Raw genomic sequence first — 21801 nt, 5'->3', positions numbered from 1 at the left:
CACCAAAAGCATGGGAAAAAGAATTCACAGGGGTACTTCATGTTTTGAATGCTGTTTGGATATATCTTGTGATATAAGTCAGTAAATGTGATCCAGAATAGGGGATGAGTGGAAAGAAGGAATAGTACAGCAAGGGAGCAGGGCAATAAACAAAGGGCTGTCATAGAACATGTAGAATAATTCATTCCAGTTCACACAATGATAATTATGGAGCATTTCTTTAAACATCCATCACCCAAATGAAGTGTTCCAACTCTGTGTGGTAGAAGTTGTTAACATAAAAATGCAGACAGGGTTCTCTGCAACTGGTATTCAAACTGATACCACTTTGCATTGGTGTCAGTATGAGTGGATTCCTAACCTGTGAATCATTAACATACACCATGGGATAGTTTTGCATGATACCTTTTTATTAATCATGATCATCTGTTCTTAATTGAATCTTTCTAAATACCCAATATCTCACTGGCCTCCCTGAAATTTCTGTGTTTTGGGAAGATCTCTCAAGGGCAGGACACCAGGACACAGTTTTCTCTACGAATGCACAAAACCCAGGAGAGTTTGCAGGTGAGACTCTGGCTCTCGTGCAGTGTAAATTGATATGGCTCCAGTGCAGTGAATGAGATGATGCTGGCTGAGGCCAGCACAGAACTGGTCTCTCCATCCTGCCCTGCTCTCAGCCCCATCACACACACTGCACTGGCAAGGATGGGCAAGCTGATCTGAGCATAGCCTCTCTCTGCAGAGATTGCCCAGCGCTGGAATAGGATCAAGCCCTTCCTTTGGGTAGTGAGAAAGCAGAAAAACCTTCCTATTTAGCCTTTGCATTTCACTGGCAGAAAAACAAAGCTGTTGAGAAAATACATTCCTAACAAATGACTGACTTGTTCTGTAAGGGGTTATTCCCCTACTTTACGCATTCACAAAGATGATAAACAACATATGGCTTAACCGGGCTGTCCCCATCTTGAAAAGAGGTGTTGCTCCTACCTCCCAGAGGCACTGCAAGTTGCAATTACTGCTCTGAAGTGATGCAAGATCCCTGCTCGAGCAATGTTATATAAAGGTTGTTGTTGTGTGACATACAGTAGCACATCCAGCCAGCATGGAGTTGTTATTGCACCAGCTACAGCACAAACACATAAGGAGGGACCATCCCTGCCCACAGAGGTCGGACAGGCAGGGAAGCTGAGGCAGGGATGACTGAATGTGCCCGAGCAGGTTTGGGGCAGAGCTGTTGTATAGAGACAGGTCTTAGAAATTCATCCCTACAAATTGTTGCGTTTTCCACATAAGCGTGGGCTAAGAGGACTCAGTTTTTATGGATGCCATGCCCAAGTTTTGCTTTAAAGGGTGCAGTGAAAGCAAGGTTAGAGCATAATCCAACTCGAAGGGCTGTGGAGAGACGTTTTATTACTGCCTGAGCTGGGGAGGGGAGGAGAGGATCAGGCTTTGAAATGTACAGTGTTTCTAGATCTAAAAGTTGATAGTGAATCTCAGCCAGGGTATAATACACTGTAATACAAAACCTGGCTTGTCTGCATGAGACTCCAATGGCAGTCAAATCTCCTTTCAGTGGCCACTGCTCCATTACTTTAAAATCAATAATAAAATACGAAGCTTTTATTGATTCCCCTCGTGGTTTTTTATTGCTATTTTTTTTTCTCCAGGAGGGTTCTTGGCATCACTGGTGTTTGGCTGTTTCTTGCTCAACCTCTTTGTTTTCCTATGGCACCTTCATCTCAGGCACAAGCCCCTGAGCACAGAGAGGCTAAAGCCAGCCTCGCCTTTCCGAGGTGCGAAGGACTTTCTCCACCAAGAGAGAGGAAGGGTCCTGGGGTAATGAAACCTTACGGGGGAGAGGTTTGGGAGGAGCTCTACTTTTTAATTACGGAAACGTTGCGCTGTTCGAGATCACCTGCTGCAGCATTATAAGTTTCTCTGTAGGCACTGTATGAGTGTGAGGGGGGCCGGGACGAGCGGCAGCCCCCCGGGGGCGGCGTGGGGCCGGGCAGCCCCTCTCCCCGCGGGGTTTGTGTCTTTAACAGGGCTGGCAGGGCGCCGGGCGGGCGGAGGCGTGGTGAGCCGGGAAGGAGCCAGTTTCCTGCTTCCCCGCTCGCAGCCGAGCGGCCGCGGCGGCGGGGGGAGGCGCTCGCCGCCCCCCATCCATCCTTCCATCTCTCCCTCCCTTTTTCCCTCCCTCCCTCCCTCCAGCCATCCATCCACCCATCCATCCATCCGTCCGCTCACCCAGCCAGCCACCCCCGCCCGCCCTCCATGGGCCGGCGCGGCCGGCGCTGAGCGCCGGGAGGCAGCGCCCGGCGGCGCCCGGCTCCGCGATGAGCGGCGGGGAGGTGGTGTGCTCGGGCTGGCTCCGAAAGTCGCCGCCGGAGAAGAAGTTACGGAGATACGTAAGTCTCTGCCCACCCCATCTCATCCTTACCCCGGCCCCGGGAAAGCCGGGATCCATCCCCCCGCCTCCATCCCCGCTCCTCCGCCGCCAGCCCGGGTGCACCTGCCGCCGCCTCTCCCGGCGCCGCGGAGGCTCGGCTGGGCGGGGGTGCCCCTTGCCCGGGCGGGGAACGAGTGCTCCTGGCTCCCCGCCTCTCGGGGAAGGCGGGTGGGAGCATCCCGGAGCCCCCGGCTTTCTCCTGCCCCGGGCTGGCGGGATGGGCGGTGACGGCCGCGGCCGGAGCGGACACTCGGCGCTGGGGCCGCTCGGGCTGCGCCCCGCGGTGGCCGCGCTCACCCGGGACCTGCGACCGTCACACCCCCGCCTTTGAAGTCGTCTGTTTTAGGGGCGGCTGGGAGCACCTTGTCCCAAAGAGTAAAGGTACTAACGCATCTTGGATCTCCCCCAACATTCCCATAATAGTCGCTCTCCCCCATTCCGTGCAGGGTTCCTATTAATCATTGAACGTCCTAAGCCTTTGAAGATAGCACCAGTAGCGCTTCGATACCCTTTGTGTCGTTAGCGGCTGAGATCAAACACTTCAAAGAAGTTGTAAAAAGAGGGTCCAAATGCCAGCTCTGTCACATTCCCCACTCATTGAAAGAAATAACTGTTCTTTGCGTCCTCCGCCTGACGCTCCTGCCATGTACCACGAGCATTAGCACTCAGAATCGCGCTTCCGTCCTATGACTCGGCACATCGCTCCCCACGATGTCCAGGGTCCCACTCCCTGACACCAGTGACCAGCCTCAGCCAGCCTTCAGATGACTGGAATGCAGCCTCTGGGAAGGGAGCTGGATGCTCTCCCTTCTTGTGGGGACACCAGCCAGATCATCCTTTGGTCCTGTTGCTTTTGCCTGCGTGCATTTGGGGAATGGCAGGCAGAACAAGTGCAGCTGGTGTCTCCCCAGTGCCTGTTATTGATTGATGGAAGCATCACTGTCTACCCTTGAGAGGGAGATGGATGTCTGTAGTCCCGTACTGCAGGCTTGAGCAGGACTGGGGTTGCATCTGATTTGTGATGGACTGTTATTAGCCTTGCCCAAAATGGGTTCAGCCCCATAGATATCAGTGGTACCACATCCCTTTACATTAGACTGTGTGTCCAGTTGCTCTTGGCAATTCTTTCCTTGTGTGCCTTATGCTGTTCCAGGGAATATCAGGTTGGCACAGGGCTGAGGGGTGGAACTGCTGGGGAATCCAGGAAGGTAAACCTGAGTGTTTATGTGGGAAGTATCAACCCCCTAATGAACGTAGGTAGGCTTTGTGGGAGGTGGACAGAATGACTTTGTGCATGCTGAACTGTGGAGGATGCTTTTAGCTTAATGGAGCAAAGCACCTTCCTACCGCAGAAATCAACTAATTGCTGATCCTGAGTCACCAATGGCCTTAACTCATCAAACATCATTAGCTCCCCAGCATCTGCCCCATGAAAGGGCGCTCACATCACTGTCTGAATATCCGGCTTGTGCTCTGGCATTCCAGCAAGAGCTGAATAAATCTGCTAAATGCGCTACATGGAGGGTGTGACATGCCGGCGGTTGGTGCTAATTATCGATGTGCATAAGAGTGCTTTTCATCCACATACATCCCAAAGTGCTTTGCAAGCCACCTATGTTTTCAAAATATCCTCATTGCCCCAAGAGGAAATGCAGCCATGCTGAGATGTGCCTGGCCATCCCACGCAGCCTCGGCGCGGCAGGAAGCGATGCTTGGCAGATGTCACTCGAGGGGATCTCTGCGCTGAAGCGCTCCTGGCGCTGTGGTCAGTGGGACTTCCCTTCCAGTCACACCAGTTGCACCAGCTTCCTGCATCAGTGGCTGCATTTGAAAGCGTTGGCCTTTAGCTTGGACTGTGTCTCACTTGGTGGTGCCTCGTCCCTTTGCTTTTTCATGCATTATTATTGATACTGTGTTTATGTAGCTGTGGTGTGCATTTAGGGTGTTGGTGTGTGGATCAGGCTCTCCTTGAGTGTAGCTCAGAGCAGCTTGCTTGTCCAGAGCCTGAGGGTGATGGCTTTCCTCCTGTAAAACCTGCCTTTGTCCACAGTAAACCCAGATGGTTGGACTTTGTTTTTTGTGCACAAAAGACGGTTTATGCCGGCTTTTGTATGGCCTCAAAGGGAAGGGGCTGAATCGCTAGCTTTGCCACTTTCCTTATGTCTTCAGTTTATGTTCTGCTTTGAGATCTCAGAGGAGAAATCTCAGGCTGCAGGATGCTGCTAATGGGGTTTGAAGTTCCTGCTCTGGCTGTATTGACACAGGGGAGAGGATAGATTTATTTTTCCTTTGACAAGTGCATTTCAAATGTATGTGTCTGCACATGGGTGTGTTGCTAACGCTATCCTTGAAGTGCTGTGCTTTTATAAGCCTGGTTTCGTTTTGCTTTTATTTTTCAAGGAGATCTGTGGCAAGAAAGGAAAGTACTGAATTTTCTCTCGGACTTCCACCCAGGGTGGTTAGGAAAGGGGACTCTTCTCCACACCTGATCTGTGTGGAATTAATCTGCATTTACGGCAGTGCCTGCTCTGTTTCACTTCAGAGGATTGTGTTTATGTGAGATTGTGAGACCTATTTGTACAACGCTCTGGGAAATATCGGTGTTGTGAGTTTCTCTTCTGTTGAGGGACATTCAAATGAACAAACGATGACTGCTTAAAGATTGAGACAAAGTGTGCCTTTTTTCAGCCTCATAACTGCAGACAGGGGTTCATGTAGACTCTGGGCAGTTTGGCTGTAAATGCTACTGTAATATTGATAATAAAACCTAAGCAAACAATTGAAGGTCAAAAGTAATTGAAGTACCAAAATATCCCTTTTCACCTCTGCTCTGCTTGGGACATCAAACTCCCTCATCCTCATGCTTAATTGCTTTTTTTCAGACAAACTCTTCTTGTACATTCATAGAATGGTTTGGGTTGAAAGAGAGGTTTAAATTCATCTATCCCAATTCCCTGGCAGTAAGCAGGGACATCTTCACCTGGATCCCAGGTTCCTCAGAGCCCTGTCCAGCCTGGCCTTGTATGTTTCCAGGGAAGGAGCATCCACCACCTCTCTGGGCAACCTGTGCCAGTGGCTCACCACCCCCATTTAAAAAAATTTTCTTCCTCATATCTGGTCTGAATCTACCCTCTTTCAGTTTAAAACCATTGTCCCATGTTCTGTTGCTACAGACCCTATTAAAAATCCTGTTCCTACCTTTTGCCTCTCTGACTTTCATACATGAAAGGGTCTCCTTGTACACCGCCACAAAGCACAGAACTGTCTTAATTCTCCTTCTGGCTCCTCCTTAAAGCACATGTGAAAAATTTAAAAAAAAAAAAATAGTCCCTAAATAAAACCCTGGGCTTTAGTTGTGTGACCAGCCAGCTGAGACCAGGGCATGTTGTGCTGGTCCTGTACTGACTCACTGTCTCCTGGTCCTCTCCTGCTGGACGTGCCTGTCTGTTGTCTCCTGTGTGAGACGTGGGTTTGGAGCAGTGTTTTGTATCTGTCCGCTGCCCGGCACGATGGGCTCGGGGCTGGACTGTCTAGCAGGGAAGCACTGTGAAAAACAAGTGCTGTTGTAGAGCAGCTCAGCTCCCTATCGTTAGATCAGTGTGCTCTGCCTGCTTATTTATGTGCCATGAAGTCAGAGTATTTTCTGTCTGGCTGAGATGTATGTCTGCAGTTCTGACTAAAACAAAAGCTTCTCATCGTGTGCCGGTTGTACAGTCCTCTAGTGCTGTGGGTTTTGGTTTTTTTTTCCTCCCAGCTGGTTTATCTGGGTTTGTCCTTGTGCATCAGTTTCGTTCTTACATCAAGCAAAAGCAGTTTAATCAAGGTCATTGGAAGAGCCGCTCGTCTCTGATGGGACAAGCGAGAAGAGGTTAAAGGGCTGATTTACTGATTGCAGCCCTGTTCCTAGGGGCAACTCTTTGATGAAGGGCTTATTTTGGTTCCTGAAGTAGATCCTTCATATCCCACCTCAAAATGCATTGTAAGGATGTCTTCCTTAAATGAGAACGTGGGATGTGGACTGAAGTAGGACCATTAGTGCAGGGTTGTCATAGGCTGTCAAGTAGTGGAGATGCCAGGTGGAGTTTGGCACAGTGCTGATTGGGATGAAATTTTATAGGAGGGAGAAAAAAGAACATCTCTCTATTCTGCAGCAAAGAACAAAAGATAGGTATTGTGCAAAATTATCTCCTTTTCTCTGTCTTCTCTCTAAGGAGTTTTAATTGGTCACTCCCATGCTCAGCTGTGCCGTGCCTCGTTTGGGATGCTCTACCCATTAACAAAAATAGGAAACAGTTGCAGATAACAGTTCCAGAGAAAAGCACCAAAAATTGAGCAAAGATACAGAAAGACTGAAAGAAATGGGGTTGTTTGGGGATGAGAGGGCTGAGAGGAGAAATAACAGTCCTGGAGTATGCCAAAGGTGGCTGTGAAGGGGAAGGAAGCGAACTGTTCTACATGGCTGGTGATTGGAGGCCAAGAAATGCTGAGCTTGAGCTGCAGCAAGGGAAACAAGTGTAGGAAAAACTTCCTAACCTCTGATTGCCAGAGGAGTGGAGCAGTGGAACAGATGGTTTGGGATGGGCTTGGAGTCTCCATCGTGGCAGTTCTGAGATGCAGGTTGGCCAAACTCCACTTCAGAGAGCTGAATCTTTTTAGAGGCAGTGGAATAAATTTGACAAATTCTCCAGAAATTCCTTCCAGTGCTAGTTTGGGTGAATTTATGGGTTTTGAGCCTGGATGAAGGGAGGGGTAGCTAAGAGGCTTAAGGGCACTGATTATGTCACCTGATCTCCTGATGGGACTCAAGGAAGTCCTCTGACAAGTTCTTTGTAGAAAGTTTTGATTGCACTGAAACTCCATGAGTTTGCACTTATTCCATCTGTCAGACTGCCTTGCTGCACCCTGCTCCTCCCATATAATCTCCCAGCTTGATCCCAAAAGATGATCATATATTTTAGCTATTGTAATCTGCCCAATGATTCACAGGAGGGATGAACACTTGCTCCACCAGAGAAGGTTTTGCAGGTCAGGGGTGCATGTTGCTTGCAAAGGCAGTGCCTGCCAGCACTCCTGCTACACCAGCTCTCTTGTGCAACGCAGCACAAAGGTCCCACTCTCTAACTCGTTTCTCTGCTGCATCATTGCTGATGAGTCAAAACACACGACCTCTTCCCTACAAGAGGGGAAGAGGTCCTACGCCCTCTGTTTGGGGTCATTTTTTTGAGTGTGGGGCTGCATTCCTTTGCCCACTGTAGCATTTTCTGAAAACAGCCAGGTGGTGATTTATTGTCATCATGATAATTGTGATCTAGTAAGAGGCAGATACTTGAGGGATGGTTATGGGAACAATGGAGTCAAACTCTTGATTGTAGAAGGTGTCAAGATAAGGAGCAACAACCACAACCCAGATTTGAAGGTTCAGGTTGGGTCTTTGGACAGCCCGTCCAATAAGAGGGTCATGGTGTAAAGGAACAGGTTCCCACAGAGGCTGCAGGGTCTCAGTCTTTGGAGCTTTTCGAGACTTTGCTAGAGAAAATTCCAGATGACTTGATCTAATGACACCTCAAATGTCAAGTCAGCAAGCCTGGACTAGAAACCTCCTGAGGTGCCTCTAACCCAACATTTCTTACACCTCTGTAAGGTGCAACGTGGAGCCATGAATCTCAGAAGCAGCAGAGCTGTTGTAGCCCAGCTCACTGTGAAGGTGGACAGTCTTTGTTTTGTTTGCTGCCAACACACGTGTTGGGGCAGCTCTTCAGCTGCTGAAACCCAAACTGGTTTGGCTAGGGCTAACCTGTGTGTGTTCTGAGGCACTGCATTAATTGAGGTGGACATGCCCACAGAGGTAAGGAGTCCGTCTGTTGTGTGGGAGGGTGAGCCTGGTGTATTTTCCTGCTGCTTTGGCTTTGCTCAGACAGCTTGAGTGAATCCTCAGCTATCTGTCATGACTTCAGTGTTGGCTGATTGTCTTGGCAGTCCATGGTGGATATAAAAGATTAATGGTTGCAAAGCACAGGTTGAACTTAAGAAAGACAAACAGTACTTAAGGAAAGTGTGCGAGGAAGACAGCTTTGTTTCTCTTTGAAAGAGAGCAGAAGTGACACTGAAACAATTTTTTTCCCCTTTTTCTTTTAGCAACTATCAGATGGAAGACATGATGCAAAAGTGTTTACCAGACCGAAGCACATAATTTATACTAGTGACTCAAAGGCAGAACAAAAATTATTTATCTGTGTTTCAGTAGCAGCTGAGGCGACTGGGGCTCCACGTGCTGTGTTTGGGGAGACCACATCTGCCAGGAAAGGTCTGGTCTGATGGGGGAACCAAGGCACAGAGCAAGTCAGTGATTTGGCTGCACTTGTGTTCAGGGTCATTCTCACAGCTGGAAACTCACCTTGGCTTTATGGTTCCTACCTGAGCGAGGGGCTTCCGAGCTGCTCGCAAGCTGCTGAGGATGCGTGAAGCTGTGGAAATGGATTGCAGCTAGTCCAGAGAAGTACATTATACATCTCTCAGGGATTTGGATGATGAGGCTGCCAAGGTCATCAAGGGTCTCTCTGAGATGAGTTGACCCAAAAGGTTTGGAAATTACTGCTTTTAATATAAATGGCCCTTCCTTTCAATAATCATTTAAAGTCTTTAAACTTTCAGTTTCATATCATAATGCTTAGGTGGATCTTTCAGCACCTTACAGTGGTGACAAAATGTATCTCAGGAGGTGGAAGAAATGAGAGAGAGTTTTTTATTTACTTCAGGGTGCCTGTAGAGCAGCAGTAGAGCTAAGGGACATTTTGCTGCCGATCTGTGTAGCTTCTCCACCTTGCTGCCAAGTGAAACCAGCTTTGTGGTTATCATGTGGTTATCATGGGTTAAACCACAGCGAATTGGCAGTGAACGTGAGAGGCTCTGCAGATGCAGCCAGTGCAGATCATGGCCGGTGTCTGATCTTTAGTGGGCCTCTGCCGGAGTCAGTCTTAGGGCCAGTGCTCTTCAACATCTTAAAAAATTACTTGGGTGCAGGACTCAAAGGGATACTAAGTAACTTTGTTGATGATAATAAGTTGGGAGGAGCTGTTGACTCCCTCCAAGGCAGAGAGGCCCTAGAGAGAGATCTGGGCAGATTAGAGGTCTGGGCAGTCAAAACCATATGAAGTTCAACAAGGGAAAGTACCGGATTCTGCACCTGTCGTGGGGCGACCCTGGGTGTATGGACAGCCTGGGGAGTGAGATTCTGGAGAGCGGTGCCAGGAAAGGGACCTGGGGGTCCTGGTGGACATCAAGTTGAATGTGAGTTAGCAGTGCCCTGGCAGCTGACTCTGGGCAAGGGAGGGCATTGTCCTGCTCTGCTGTGCACTGGGGCAGCCTCACCTCGAGGGCTGGGGGCAGTTTTGGGTGCCAATGTGTGAAAGATACAAAGCTGTTGGAGAGTGTCCAGAGGAGAACCACCAGGATGTGAAGGCTGAAGGGGAAGCCTTATGAGGAGCAGCTGAGGGTATTTGGGCTGTTCAGCCTGGAGAACAGGAGACTGAGGAGGGGAGACCTCAGTGTGGTCTGCAGCTGCTGTGGAAGCAGAGGGGCAGGCACTGATCTCTGCTCCGTGGTGACCAGTGACAGGACTGAGTGAACGGCATGAAGCTGTGTCAGGGAAAGTTTAGGCTGGGTATTAGGAAAGGGTTCTTCACCCAGAGGATGGTTGGGCACTGGAGCAGGCTCCCCAGGGAAGTGGTCACAGCACCAAGCTTGGCAGAGTTCAAGAACCATTTGGACAATGCTCTTGGGCACATGGTGTGTCCTGTGCAGGGCTGGGAACTGGACTTCAGTGATGCCTGTGGGCCCCTTTCAGCTCAGGATCTTCTGTAATTTTATGATCACTTTTCTTTCTTATTTGTGATCAATGATGGAAAAAACAAGTATTCATCATGTGGATTCACAAAAAACAGACCTGAGACCTTAAGAAGAGATCCAGACCATTTGCATGCTGCCAGGCACACACAATTGCACCAAGGTGCGCCTGCCACGACCTTGCGATGCACAAAGAGGATTTCCTCAAGGTCAGCGTGCCAGCCTGCACAGTGCCATCGTACATATGCCATCAGTCATATCTAGTCACACAGCAACTTAAATACGTGCTGTGTTTCAGTAGAAAATCTTTAAAAATATTTTAAAAGCAGCTTTGGTAAAAAAAAATTTGTTCTTAGCTGTCTTTAGCCTGCAAGCTGTGCCTTTGAAGGACAGGAGGAAAATCTGAGTGCTGGAAGCATATGTTTCTTGCTGTGTAAGATAGCCAGCAGTGCCTGTTTCTCCATTGAATCTGGACTAAATCCAGCAACCTGGGAAAGGGGGGAGCTGATTTCATCTCTGGATTTGTGTTTTCATATTTGGTTCCTATTTTTTTGCTGAGTTCCTGTGCACTTTTCCTGGAGAAGGTTCTGATTTGGGAAATCTTTCATCAGCCTGGTTGTCTGCATTATACTAATGCCTAGAAATGAACTTCTCCATCCAAATGTGAATATTCTCACCCCAAAATGATGTGTGTTCACGGTAGAAAGTTCTCTCTTGGGTCAGAAATGGAACATTTTTATTAGTTTAAATCTGGTTTTGAGGCAGGACCAATTGAGAGCAGCTCTTAGACTTTTCTGTATTAAGTGTTCAGATTGCTTCTTCTTTTCTGTTGCTTCAAAAGCTTTTCTGTCTCTGCCTACTCCAGACTCCACATGGCCTCTGAATTTTTAAATGCTGTATGTTTGTTCTCTCTATTACAGAAATAACAATCTATTGACAGAAATGAATATCTATTGACTGAACTATCTTCTGGTTGGTTTTTTAAAAATTATTGTTTATTCTTTCTTTTGCTTCCCCTTGCCTTTTGGACACATCCAAACTATTTCCATCGTGTCTTCTGGATTGAAGATACTGTCCTAATAGCATTTCAGTACTTGTTATGCATCTTTTTCCATGTAAACCTGGTATTTTCCAAAGGCGTTTGCTTTGGAAGGCATTTAGACATTTCTTTGGTGGAGTTCCAGGTCCCGCATCCATATGGTAAGATGGAAATAACATTTTGAGTCAAAGATTTGCGGTCTTCTGAATTTCATGGATTTTCAGTGATTAAGTTTTCTGGTGATCCCAGCTGCTGCATCACCCATTCTGGTTCCTCACTGACCTTGAGAACAAGCCAATGGACTTTCTTGTGGCTGCCAAAAGTTGCAAGTTGACTTGCTAAATCCACTTTATGGCCACTTAACATAATATCCAACCAGGGATTATGTCTTGTTTCCAGAAGTGACTAGTAAGCCTTCATTTCTCTCCTCTCTACTGGAGACACTGACTCTGGGGTGTCTTTTAAACTTTCAGCTTTGAAGAGCTGTGTTGCACGTACATGGGAGCTTTGGTACCGTGTGCTCCTGTAGAACTGGGCAGTGCTTTTGTTTGTCTGCATTTGTTTAATCTCATAATAATTTCAGTAACAATGCTTAATGGTGTTATTAGTCATTGCTACCAATCTGTTCTTCAGATCTTCACCCACTTTGTCATCTAAGGATCTTTTGCCACTTTTTTTGTTTATTTGTAGGGGGAAGTATGTGGTTTTACTGCTCTCTGGATGCTCTTGGCTTGAAACTGTGCCCCATGGAAAAGACATGGAAAAGAGAAGATTGGCTGTGCAATTCAGCTCGGGGTTTCAGTAGTTGCCTCTCCATTTAAAAGTCTCCCTTACCACTCCTATAGAAGCCACATCAGCAATTCCAGATCTCGTTTCTTCTCACACTTCTTGCTCACAGATGCTGTGTTTGAGAGCAATCCAGCACAGGAAGGGGCAAGCATAACAAACCATAGAATCACAGAATTGCAGTGGTTTGAGTTGGAGGCAGCCTTAAAGATCATCTAGTTCCAACCCCCTGCCATGGGCAGGGACAGCTTCCACTAGACCAGGTTGCTCAGAGCCTCATCCAGCCTGGCCTGGAACACTTCAGGGATGGAGCATCCACAGCTTCTCTGAGCAACCTGTTTCAGTGCCTCACCGCCCTCACAGGAAAGAATTTTGTCCTAACGTCTAAGATAAATTACTTCTCTTTTGATTTAAAACTCATCCCCCTTTTCTATCACTATCTGCCTGTGTAACAACTCCCTCTTTTTTATAAGCTCCCTTTAAGTACTAGAAGGCCACAAAGAGGTCTCCCCAGAGCCTTCTCTTCTCCAAGCCCCTTCCATGAATGCCCCTCTGTAAATGTCCCTTCTTGATTGACAGCATAAATCAGCCACTCTACTTCCATGCCATCAACTGCACACAGCTCCTTTGATTCTGGGTCACTGTGTTGTTCTTAAATAGCTCCCTCCAGATAGGAAGCTCCCGAGAAAACCTCGTTTGCTTTGACCCAGGAAGAATCGATGACTTGAGGCCTCTGTTCTGCCCCCGTCTCGCCTTCCCTGCCTGCCTCGCCCACTGCCCACCACACATAATGTCAGGCTGGAGTTTCCAGCGGGCTGTGGGGAACAGAGGAGCTCATTGTTTCGGGGGTCAGGGCACAGGGCCAGGGTGGCAGGAGAGAGGGGCACAGAGCTGGCACCTGAGCCCTGCTGCTACCTCCAGCATGGCCTCATGTTATCCATAGGGGCAGCCATGCAGACAGTGGGCACTCTGTGATCATGGCTCCTTAAAGCCTTTGAGGGAGGGGAATAAATAAATAATATCAATGAAAGGAAAGAAAAGAAGAGATGCAGAAGGTATGGGGTGTACAGACTGACAGGGCTCCTTTTAGCTGTCCTGGCCAGAAGGAGATGCTGAGAAATTATGTAGGCTGGTCCCTGCTCAAGGGTTCAAAATTGGCATTTGAGGTTTTAACTGAGCGTTATCTGTTCAGGTCCTTCTCTGAGCCCTCTGTGTGCATGCAGTGAGGCAGAACAGGGAGCAGGAAGTTTTCCTGCCAGCAATCAGGACTTTATCCTGCAGCAATGTGTGTGTGGGTGGACCCCTGACACCAGCGTCTTTGGAGATGGGTGATGAGAGTGATTAGGAGCCTGGGAAAGCTTTACACAACAGCCTCCAAAGCAGCAAAGGACAGCCACCTTCTAAGGAAAGTGACCGAGAAAGTGCCCTGATAAAAGTCCGCAGGACTGCTGTCTGTGCAGAGGGGGGACAGCATTTCAGCTTGGCTTGTGGGATTCTGATGGGAGCACCCCAGGGTCCTTCTTCGGGAAGTGGCCCAAAGCATTTGGCACATCACCAAAAAGAGTGAGGTCCCATCCCATCTTGGAACTCACTCTTGGAGAGGCAGGTTTGTGCTTGGGAGAGGTGACCAGGTGTGTCTGACCCCTTGGCATCAAACACAGAAGGGGAGCAGGTCACAGGTGTTAAAGCTTGTAAGATCTTTTTGTTTTTTCATCCTTCAGCATGTTCTGCCTCTGCTGTTGATGTGCCATGGGGGAGAAGCTGCCTCCTCCTACCAACTCAGAATTTGCACCTTACGAAGTAGATGAGATAAATAATGTGAATATCTGCAATTTTAGAAGTTGATAGCACAAAGGAAACACTGGAAAGGAACAAAATTGTTATTTTGAGGTTCAAAGCAGTCAGAGTTGAGGATGGGTCTTTACAAGAGATAGGGCTCTTTCCTCTTTCCTTTTTAGTGAGTTTCCACTTGTAATGGGATGTGCATTGGTCCAAGACTAGCTAGATCCAGCACCATAGCCATAGAGTTGCTCCCAAAGCCATTTTCAGCCACTGCCTTACACTCGCTCCAAAGTCAACCCAAGGGAGGGAGGGCCTGAAGGGATCAGGCCATTGTCTCAAACGCTTGCAAAACATGTTGGCTGAGGCTTCAACTGGGAATCAATCAGTACACTCTTTTAAGCATCAAATCAGTACAGCCAGCTGGCATGCAGATGGGCTGATGTATCATGTGCTGTCGCAGGGAGGTGCGTTGAGGAGCAAGATTTGAAGACACAGAGTTGTGTGGAGAAAAAGGTTGCCTGTGAGGTTTATTTGTCCGGGGTTTTTTAATACTGAAGGTGCCTCGCGTGCAGCAGAAGGCAGAGCATGTCACAGGTTGGTGTCATGGACAGTGCTTCACAAAATACTCCTCTGTGCTCAGGAGTGTGTGTTAGATCTTCACAATGAGTTTGTCTTGGGCCTCATGGATTGCTCTGGGCTGGGACAGATAAAGCAAATCGTGACTTATGCAATGTGTAGGTTGTTCATGAGGCTTTTTTATGAGTACTTGGTTAAGTAGGGTTTTTCAGGACAATGTTCTGTTGGTGATTTTTCTCTGTCCATCCTGCTTCTTGGGAGGGTCTGCCATGACCAACTCAGTGCTGTTAAATGTTGTGATTAGGGCATGTGGGGTGAAGTGTGGACCTGCAGCTCTGACACACTTGGAAATTCAGACAGAATTGAGTTGTCGAATACCACTTGGGAAGGACAAGCTTCAAGATTTGCATTTGTAATTAAGAAGAGCTTTTTAAGCCTGTTCTTTGCATTTCTTTGTACCTGGAGCCTCCCACTAACCAACTGTAGCTCAGGTTGTGGAGGAAGGTGAGAAGCCAGAATGACATGTTTGGGGTTTATGTGTGTGTGCACATTGCTGTGCACATTGCTGCTGAGTCAGCTGTATTTTAGGCATGGTTCAACTCTGCTTTGTCAATGTGGAAGGACCTGGTCAAAACCTTGCATTTCCTTCCTTTGGAGCATGGGAGACTTTTGACTTTTTATATGTATTTAAAAACAAAAAAAACATGCAAACCAAACCAAACAAAACCCCAAAAAATACCGTTTGATGGAAAACAAGACACCAAAGCACAATCAGAAATGTGGCTCTGGTGCTCTTCAAGTTGTAACTTAACACATTCATTCCTGGTCAGTATATATTCCTGGATATTATCATATCTGCTCCTTCTATTTTCTCACCTTTATCCTTTTTGTCCCCAAAGCCCAGTGGTGAGGCCTGGCTTGGGTTCATTTTCTTTCCTCCAAGCTTTGGTCCTCACACTTTGAACTCTCACTAATACTCATATGCTTATGCTGAGTGTTCCATGGTCTTGGCATTGTAACACTGAGATGGGTTGTAAACACAAATTGTTTTAGCTTTGCACGTCCCAACAGAGCAAAGAGTTGGCACAAGAGGTCGGACACTCAGTGAAATTCCAACCTTTCCACCCAGGTTGCTTACTGGATATTGGATCTTTACTGACCCTGCCTTATAAATAGGAAATATCTCAGGGGTGCAATGAGTCTATCACAGAGCTGGGAACCAGACACCAGCATCCTTCAGTCTCATCTTTGTCTTCCCATCCCTAAGCTGCATCAGTCCCTGCAGTCTCGTGCTGAGAAATTCCAAGTTTCCCGAGCCAAGTTCACTTGCACGTGCCTTGCCTTGAAGTTCATCGGAAAAGGTTGGGAGTGAATTCAGCCTGTTTAAAAACTCAGTCCAGCTGCCAGACAGGAAAACCTGATGAGCGGAAAGTCAGTCAGACGTGGGAAAGGAGGGGGAAAAGGTGAGTGGTTGTTGTGTGCTGGGCAGGTGTTTGTGCCAAAATCGGGGGATTTACTCTGTTTTGGCAGCACACACGTGGCAGGGCACATGGGTGAGCTCAGCTGGGTAATAAGAATAAATCTGCTCTGCTTTTGAGAGGCTGGGGCTGAAACACGGTGTAATAGTGATGTGTATAATTTTGTATGGTGAGACAGTCATTTACTGTGCTGTTTTGGCCATCAGCACAACAGCTAGAGGCTGTTAAGATAATTTAGTGGAGGTTTGTGGTTATAAAAACATTTCCATCATGACTAAGGATTCTAATAGAAATTAAATTCAGCCAAGGGGGTTTTAGAATTTTATTTTTTTTGTTGTTGCATACTCCCCAGTGTTTCTGTTTTGATTTATTAATCCTAAGGAATAAGCTGAGGGATGGCGACTAAATGTTTTTTAATGTATAAAATAGGAGTTGTTAAAGGAAAAAAAACCCCAACACTGGATGTTGCAATTAATTTAGTGTAATCTAGTTGTTCAGCAGGGGGGCTCTCGGGTGTCCTGCTCTTGGCTGCTGATTCTATAGACATGTTGGGTAATGTGAAAAGCTATTGTAATGCAATTCTTTGTTATATACATGTTTTTCACTTGGAGTGTTTTGGGTACAAGACAAAATAGTCTTCTCCATCCATCTTGGCTTCACACATGATTAGTTGTTCAGAATTAAGAACCGATTTTTGAAATTTAAACACAACTGCATCCAGGTGTCCAGGAGCCCACATATCAGCTCAGGATTTCAGCAAAATCCTGTGGGATGTTAGCCCTGGACTTCCAGCCATGTTCTGCATCCATACAAAATCCCTCTTCCACCGCTGAGAACAAGGAGTGTGAGCAATGTGGTCTGCTGTGGGAATGCCTCAGCTCTCCCACTCTGCTGTCTTAATCCAAATAATAACAACAAAAAGTTTGAAGGCTTAGTTTGGAATTGGATAGCTCTCCAAAAATAGGCTCTCCCTGAAGATATCTCCTACTTCCTGCTGGGCTGGAAAAGCTGTGCTGGCAGCCTATGCACTGGGATATTTAGGCATCTTCTGGAGCCTAAAGCATGAAGGAATGCAAAATAATAGAGGAAATCAGTCGAACTTGTTAAATTTCAGAATAGCATTTGGTTTGTGCTTCAAAAAGTGTTCTCCCCCACGCTCTTCCTGCATAAAAAGGCACTTGAGCCAAACCCCAATATTTACAAATACTTTTGAGATCTTCCAGGTGCTGGAGCTCAAAAGTATTTGAGTTCTTCCAGGCTAGACCCTCTTTCTCAGAATAACAGACCTTGGCTTGAATGCCTCTGAAAACTGTGGACCCCAAACAGGTCCCTGTGCATGCAGAGCTGTATTGGCTCCAGCTGTGTCTTCTTGTGTTCAGGACTGGGGGAAGGAATTACGTAAAAAAAGTCCTCTAGAACAATAAACTTCTGTTATTTTGTTACACTGAAAGGCCTCTGAACATATCAGGGAATAGCTGGTCCCATCAGGTATATCTTAGGAGTTTGTGCCCAGGAGCTTCATCTCCAGTCACCTTTGGGTCGATGGGCTCAGCACAGAGGTGGCAGGCACAGAGGTTTCCTCTGCACAGCTCTCTGCAGCCTGTGTGTCTTGGTACCCTCTTCTGTCCATTTGATTTTGGTCTTCCTTTCTCCTTTTCACATGAAGTGTAACCTTTAGGGGGTTGTCAGCAGGAACACACTTTTCCCAGCACTTGACTTGTATTTTGGTCACTGAGCACCTGGTTTTATGGCACTGAGTGGAGCTGCCTCTGTAAGTCCATCTTAAGATGAGTAGGAATGAGCACAGAAAGGCTGACATGGCCATCCCCATGTGTTGCAGAGAATCCAGAAATCCAGCTCAACCTCTGCCTGGACACAGCCATGCTGTGAGGAGCAAATCCCATTCCAAACAGGACTCCACAAAACCAAGGCTAAAATTTTAAAAAGCAGTATTATTAATCTGCCTCCACATGTGGTGAGCCTGTGCTTAGGAAGCTGGAAAAATCTACATTTCCAAAGTTGTTGAACAGGAATTTTAGTGTGAAAGTCTTTCCCCCATCCTCCTGTTTATAAGGTTTCCACAGGGACTATTGGGATGATGCAGACAGCTGGTAATTCACCCTGCTCTCTCTCCAGCCACAACAGCACCAGCTCTAAAAGCTGTGTTGGGAACAGAAGTTTAGGAACACAGTCTCAACCTTTCCCGGCTTGTTTTTCCCATCTGTTTTTAACAGCGTGTTCTTGCCACTTGGACCTTTCTGGGCTCGATCTTGTGATCCCTGATGTAGTATGACATTTCCAGTCTATTAGGAATGCTTTTGTTTATTTGCTGGGTGGGTTTTTTTGCTTTATTTCTTTCTTTCATTTTTTTTCCTTTTCCCTAGGTTGTGTGGAGGCTTTCTGCCTCGGCTGCCAATGCAAACGTCCCCTCCCGTGCTGGGAGGTGCCACCCACACCCGTCCTCTCTGAAATCAGGACAGTTATCTCACCAGTTTCAAGTACTTTGAGTGGTTTGGGGGCTGTTATTAAACAGAAAGGAAGGCTGATTATGTTTTTATATTTTTCTGTCTTTTTCTACCATTTCATAGTAAAATCCAGGTCCTGGAGCACTGAAGCAAATGAGGTTTTAAAATTCAGTCATTGTTTTTAAACTTTAGACCGCCAAGAAGGGCCTCGGGGCTAGAGTTTGCTTGCTGGTGGCATTTTCAGTTTACACAGCCTGTCTTTGCTTTTCTTAGCAGATTGAGTTTATTGCCTGTTGCATGCAAGTGTGAGTTTGCTTCTAAGCTGAAAATGGCTCAACCAGCCTTCAAGTTGCTCCATCTTTCCGTTTTGCATGAAATTCACCACACTTTCCTCCAGTGCTGGGCAAATGTCATCAACAGATGAGTATCAGTGCCAGGGCAATATTGGGATTGAGGTCCAGCTCTGCCCGTCTTCTCTCCATAACCTATGTGTCCTCTATAAATTCCTTCATTCTTCTTGAAGAATCAAGTGATAACTTTTGGAGACCAGTTCTCAGTTCCTGGCTGACATAAATCCCCCTGCCAAACTTCAGGCATGCTTAATTGCTGTTTTCAAATACTTGCAAATTCAAATTCTGTAGCAGCCAGTGAAGCATGTGGTGGTGTGAGAAGTTGCAGTCTGTGTGGTGTTGTGCGGAGGGTCTTAATGCAAAAAGTATATTTTAAATGGGCAGGAGAGTCTTGTGAGCATCCGGGGAATGGATGGGGCTCATGGACTCTCCTGCTCATGGGGTTTATGGTGACATGGGCTCTTAGGGACTCTGCTGGAGCTGCATCATGAGGAGCAGGTAACTCCCAGTCATTTCTTGGCCTGGGGATCACAAGGATATGGAAGACAGGTCGTGCATCTCCATCAAGCTTATATTTACTAAACTGAACCAAATCTCAACTGTCAGGAGAGTAAATCCAGCAAGTGTTGCATGACTGCAGCATGCTGGGAGTAGAGATGAGGCTGATTTCTTTTGGGTCAGTTCAGCCTGCACCTCAGCAGAGCTTCAGGTAAAAATCTTTAATTGCTGTTACCTGTGAATGATCCTTTGAAGAAGTGAAGTTGGTGGTCTTGTAGTCCTTTACAAGCATAAGCTGAAGTTGCAGTTGTGTGGTAAATCTTCTTCTTTGCCACAGCAATCAGAATTCGGGCCTGTAACCATAAAGATTTGCGGACAAAAATAATTTATGTAGTGGTACCCAAAAAAGTTCAGGAAGTTGTATTTGCATAGTGAAGACCATCTAAAAAAGCTCAGCAAGTCTGTGCCTGAGCTCAGAACTGCTGTGCCTGCTTTTTAATTTTTTAAACACTGGCCTTCCCAGGAAAGCAGAGATGCCTCCAGAGACCCCACAACTCTGGTTGCTTCCAGCCAAGCAGCAGTGGCATTTTTCTGTCCAGTGAATCTGGTTTCTTCATCAGCTTTCCCCGAGACCAGCCTTCATGTTGTCTGTCTTTTCACTCTGTGTAGAAATCACCACACTTACCTCCAGTGCTGGAGCATCATCAACAGATGGGTATTGATGTCAAACCAATACTTTCTGGTATCACAGAGTCACAGAATGGTTTGGGTCAGAAGGAACCTTAAACATCATCTAGTTCCAGCTCCCTGCTGTGGCCAGGGACACCTTCCACTGCGCCAGGTTGCTCAGAGCCCATCCAACCTTGCCTTGATTGCTTGCTCTAAGGCTAAAAGAGCTTCTTAATATCTTCCCCAATTAAATTGGAGACTCTTCCTGCTCCTGGGGATTCCTTGGGACATGCTTTGGGCAGCATTGCCCCGAGGATGCTCCCACAGACCTCACCTCCTCCCGTGCAATCTAAGATTTGCTGGTTCACTGCGTTAAACAAAATTGAGGTGAACCTCATCTTCCTGTTGCATTAATGAGGCTTGTTTAATGACAGACACCATGAAAATAAAAGGAAACAGCTGTTTGAGGACTGATTGAAAGTGCAGATGCTTTGGGGCAAGGTCAGGGTGGCAGTCTGCACATGGCAGCTGGTTCTCCACTGCATGCCATGCCTCATCCAACTTCAGGACTGAGAGATGCACAGGATGGAGCACCAGGCAGTACCAGTCTGCGTGGATGGATTCATCTGACTTGTTGTGGCACGCTGAATTAGCCTTTATGGGTTTATTTTCAGCAGTGGGGAAGGCCTTGTCTCCTGGAAGTAAAATCAGTAGATGCTTGGGGTTCTGATCTGGCTTGAAATGGCTCCTAGGTGCTTATGTGTTGCAGAGTCTTTGGCCATCGCTGTTCCCAGGCACTTGGGGAGGGAGCTGTGGGGAAAAGAGGATGGGGAGATGCTGCAGAGCCTGAGTAGAATTTGGCCTCGAGGGATGCAGGGGTTTCATGTCTGCTCACTACCCTCTTTCATCCTGCAGCAGGATGTTGGAAATAATAGGGGCTTTTTATCCTTGTGGCCAATTTATGAACCAGCTTCCCCCAATGTCCTCGTTTTCCTAGGGGAAGTGGCTGCTAATTTTTTCTTCACTTGTTAGACTTGCTGTGTGTTTCCCTGCTGGAGGATTATGAAGAAGATTTCAATATTCATACTTTTAACTAGGTTGTGAGAAAAGGGCCGTTAGTTCCTCCAGTTTGATCTCAGATCATTAACTCCATGCTACTGCTTTCCTTTGCCATCCTTTATTCTCCTTGTCCTTCTTAAGTGTTGTTTGTTTTTTATTGCTCTGTATATCCTTTCAGCAATAGTGCTGGCATATTTATTATTACTAGTTGGCATATGTGCAACAAATGTCACGCAAGGATCACAGGAGCTGTTGCCTTGGAGAAATTGGTGTATTTATCCCACATGGGGAATCAGAGGCACCAAAGAAACCAGATGGGCATCAGCTGCAGGCATGCCCCAACAGAGCTGCCCGTGATTTCTTCCTGAGAGGCAGTATGGACCTTGCAATCATTCACACATGCTTGCTTTGAACTACTTCATCTGTGCCCTGGAAACCAGGTACTACCCAGGTCTTTATTCCAGCAAACCTGACAACTTTCCTACCTCCTTCAATCTTGCACCCCTCCCCATTATGCTATCCAAAACCCCCAGCCTGCAGTGGGCTGGAAGAGTGCTGCAAGGCAAAGAAAGGAAAAATAGTAGTAATAATAGGAGAGACCTGTTCTGGAGATGATAATGATAATAATTTTCTCAAGGTGTCATTTCAAAGCTGCCTATCTAGGTTTAAAAGCAAGGCAGGCAGAAGGACCCGTGCTGGGGCTTTATGCAGGCATGAGAGTAAAAGTAAAGCCAAGAGGACAAAAAGGAAGGCTGAAATTCCACTTGATTATATTTTTATCCCACCGAGCTGCCTCTCAGTCTTG

The 21801-nt window shown here is 47.0% G+C and overlaps 1 protein-coding gene across 2 annotated transcripts in view; it reads left to right on the top strand.

The window, feature by feature from the left end:
* Positions 1 to 2235: 2235 nt before the first annotated feature.
* The window catches only part of GAB2 (GRB2 associated binding protein 2), a 94026-nt gene continuing 74460 nt past the window's right edge, over positions 2236 to 21801 (top strand). For both annotated transcript variants that reach the window (XM_059493778.1, XM_059493777.1), the window contains exon 1: positions 2236 to 2411. In XM_059493778.1, coding sequence (XP_059349761.1) covers positions 2340 to 2411 — 72 coding nt within the window. In that variant the 5' untranslated portion in view covers positions 2236 to 2339. The remainder of the gene's footprint in view (positions 2412 to 21801) is intronic.

Source organism: Ammospiza nelsoni, chromosome 2 (genome assembly GCF_027579445.1).
Source record: "Ammospiza nelsoni isolate bAmmNel1 chromosome 2, bAmmNel1.pri, whole genome shotgun sequence".
NCBI classification, from domain to species: Eukaryota; Metazoa; Chordata; class Aves; order Passeriformes; family Passerellidae; genus Ammospiza; species Ammospiza nelsoni.
The sequence above is the reverse complement of the archived record's forward strand: the minus strand, read 5'-3'. Positions and strand labels throughout refer to the sequence as shown.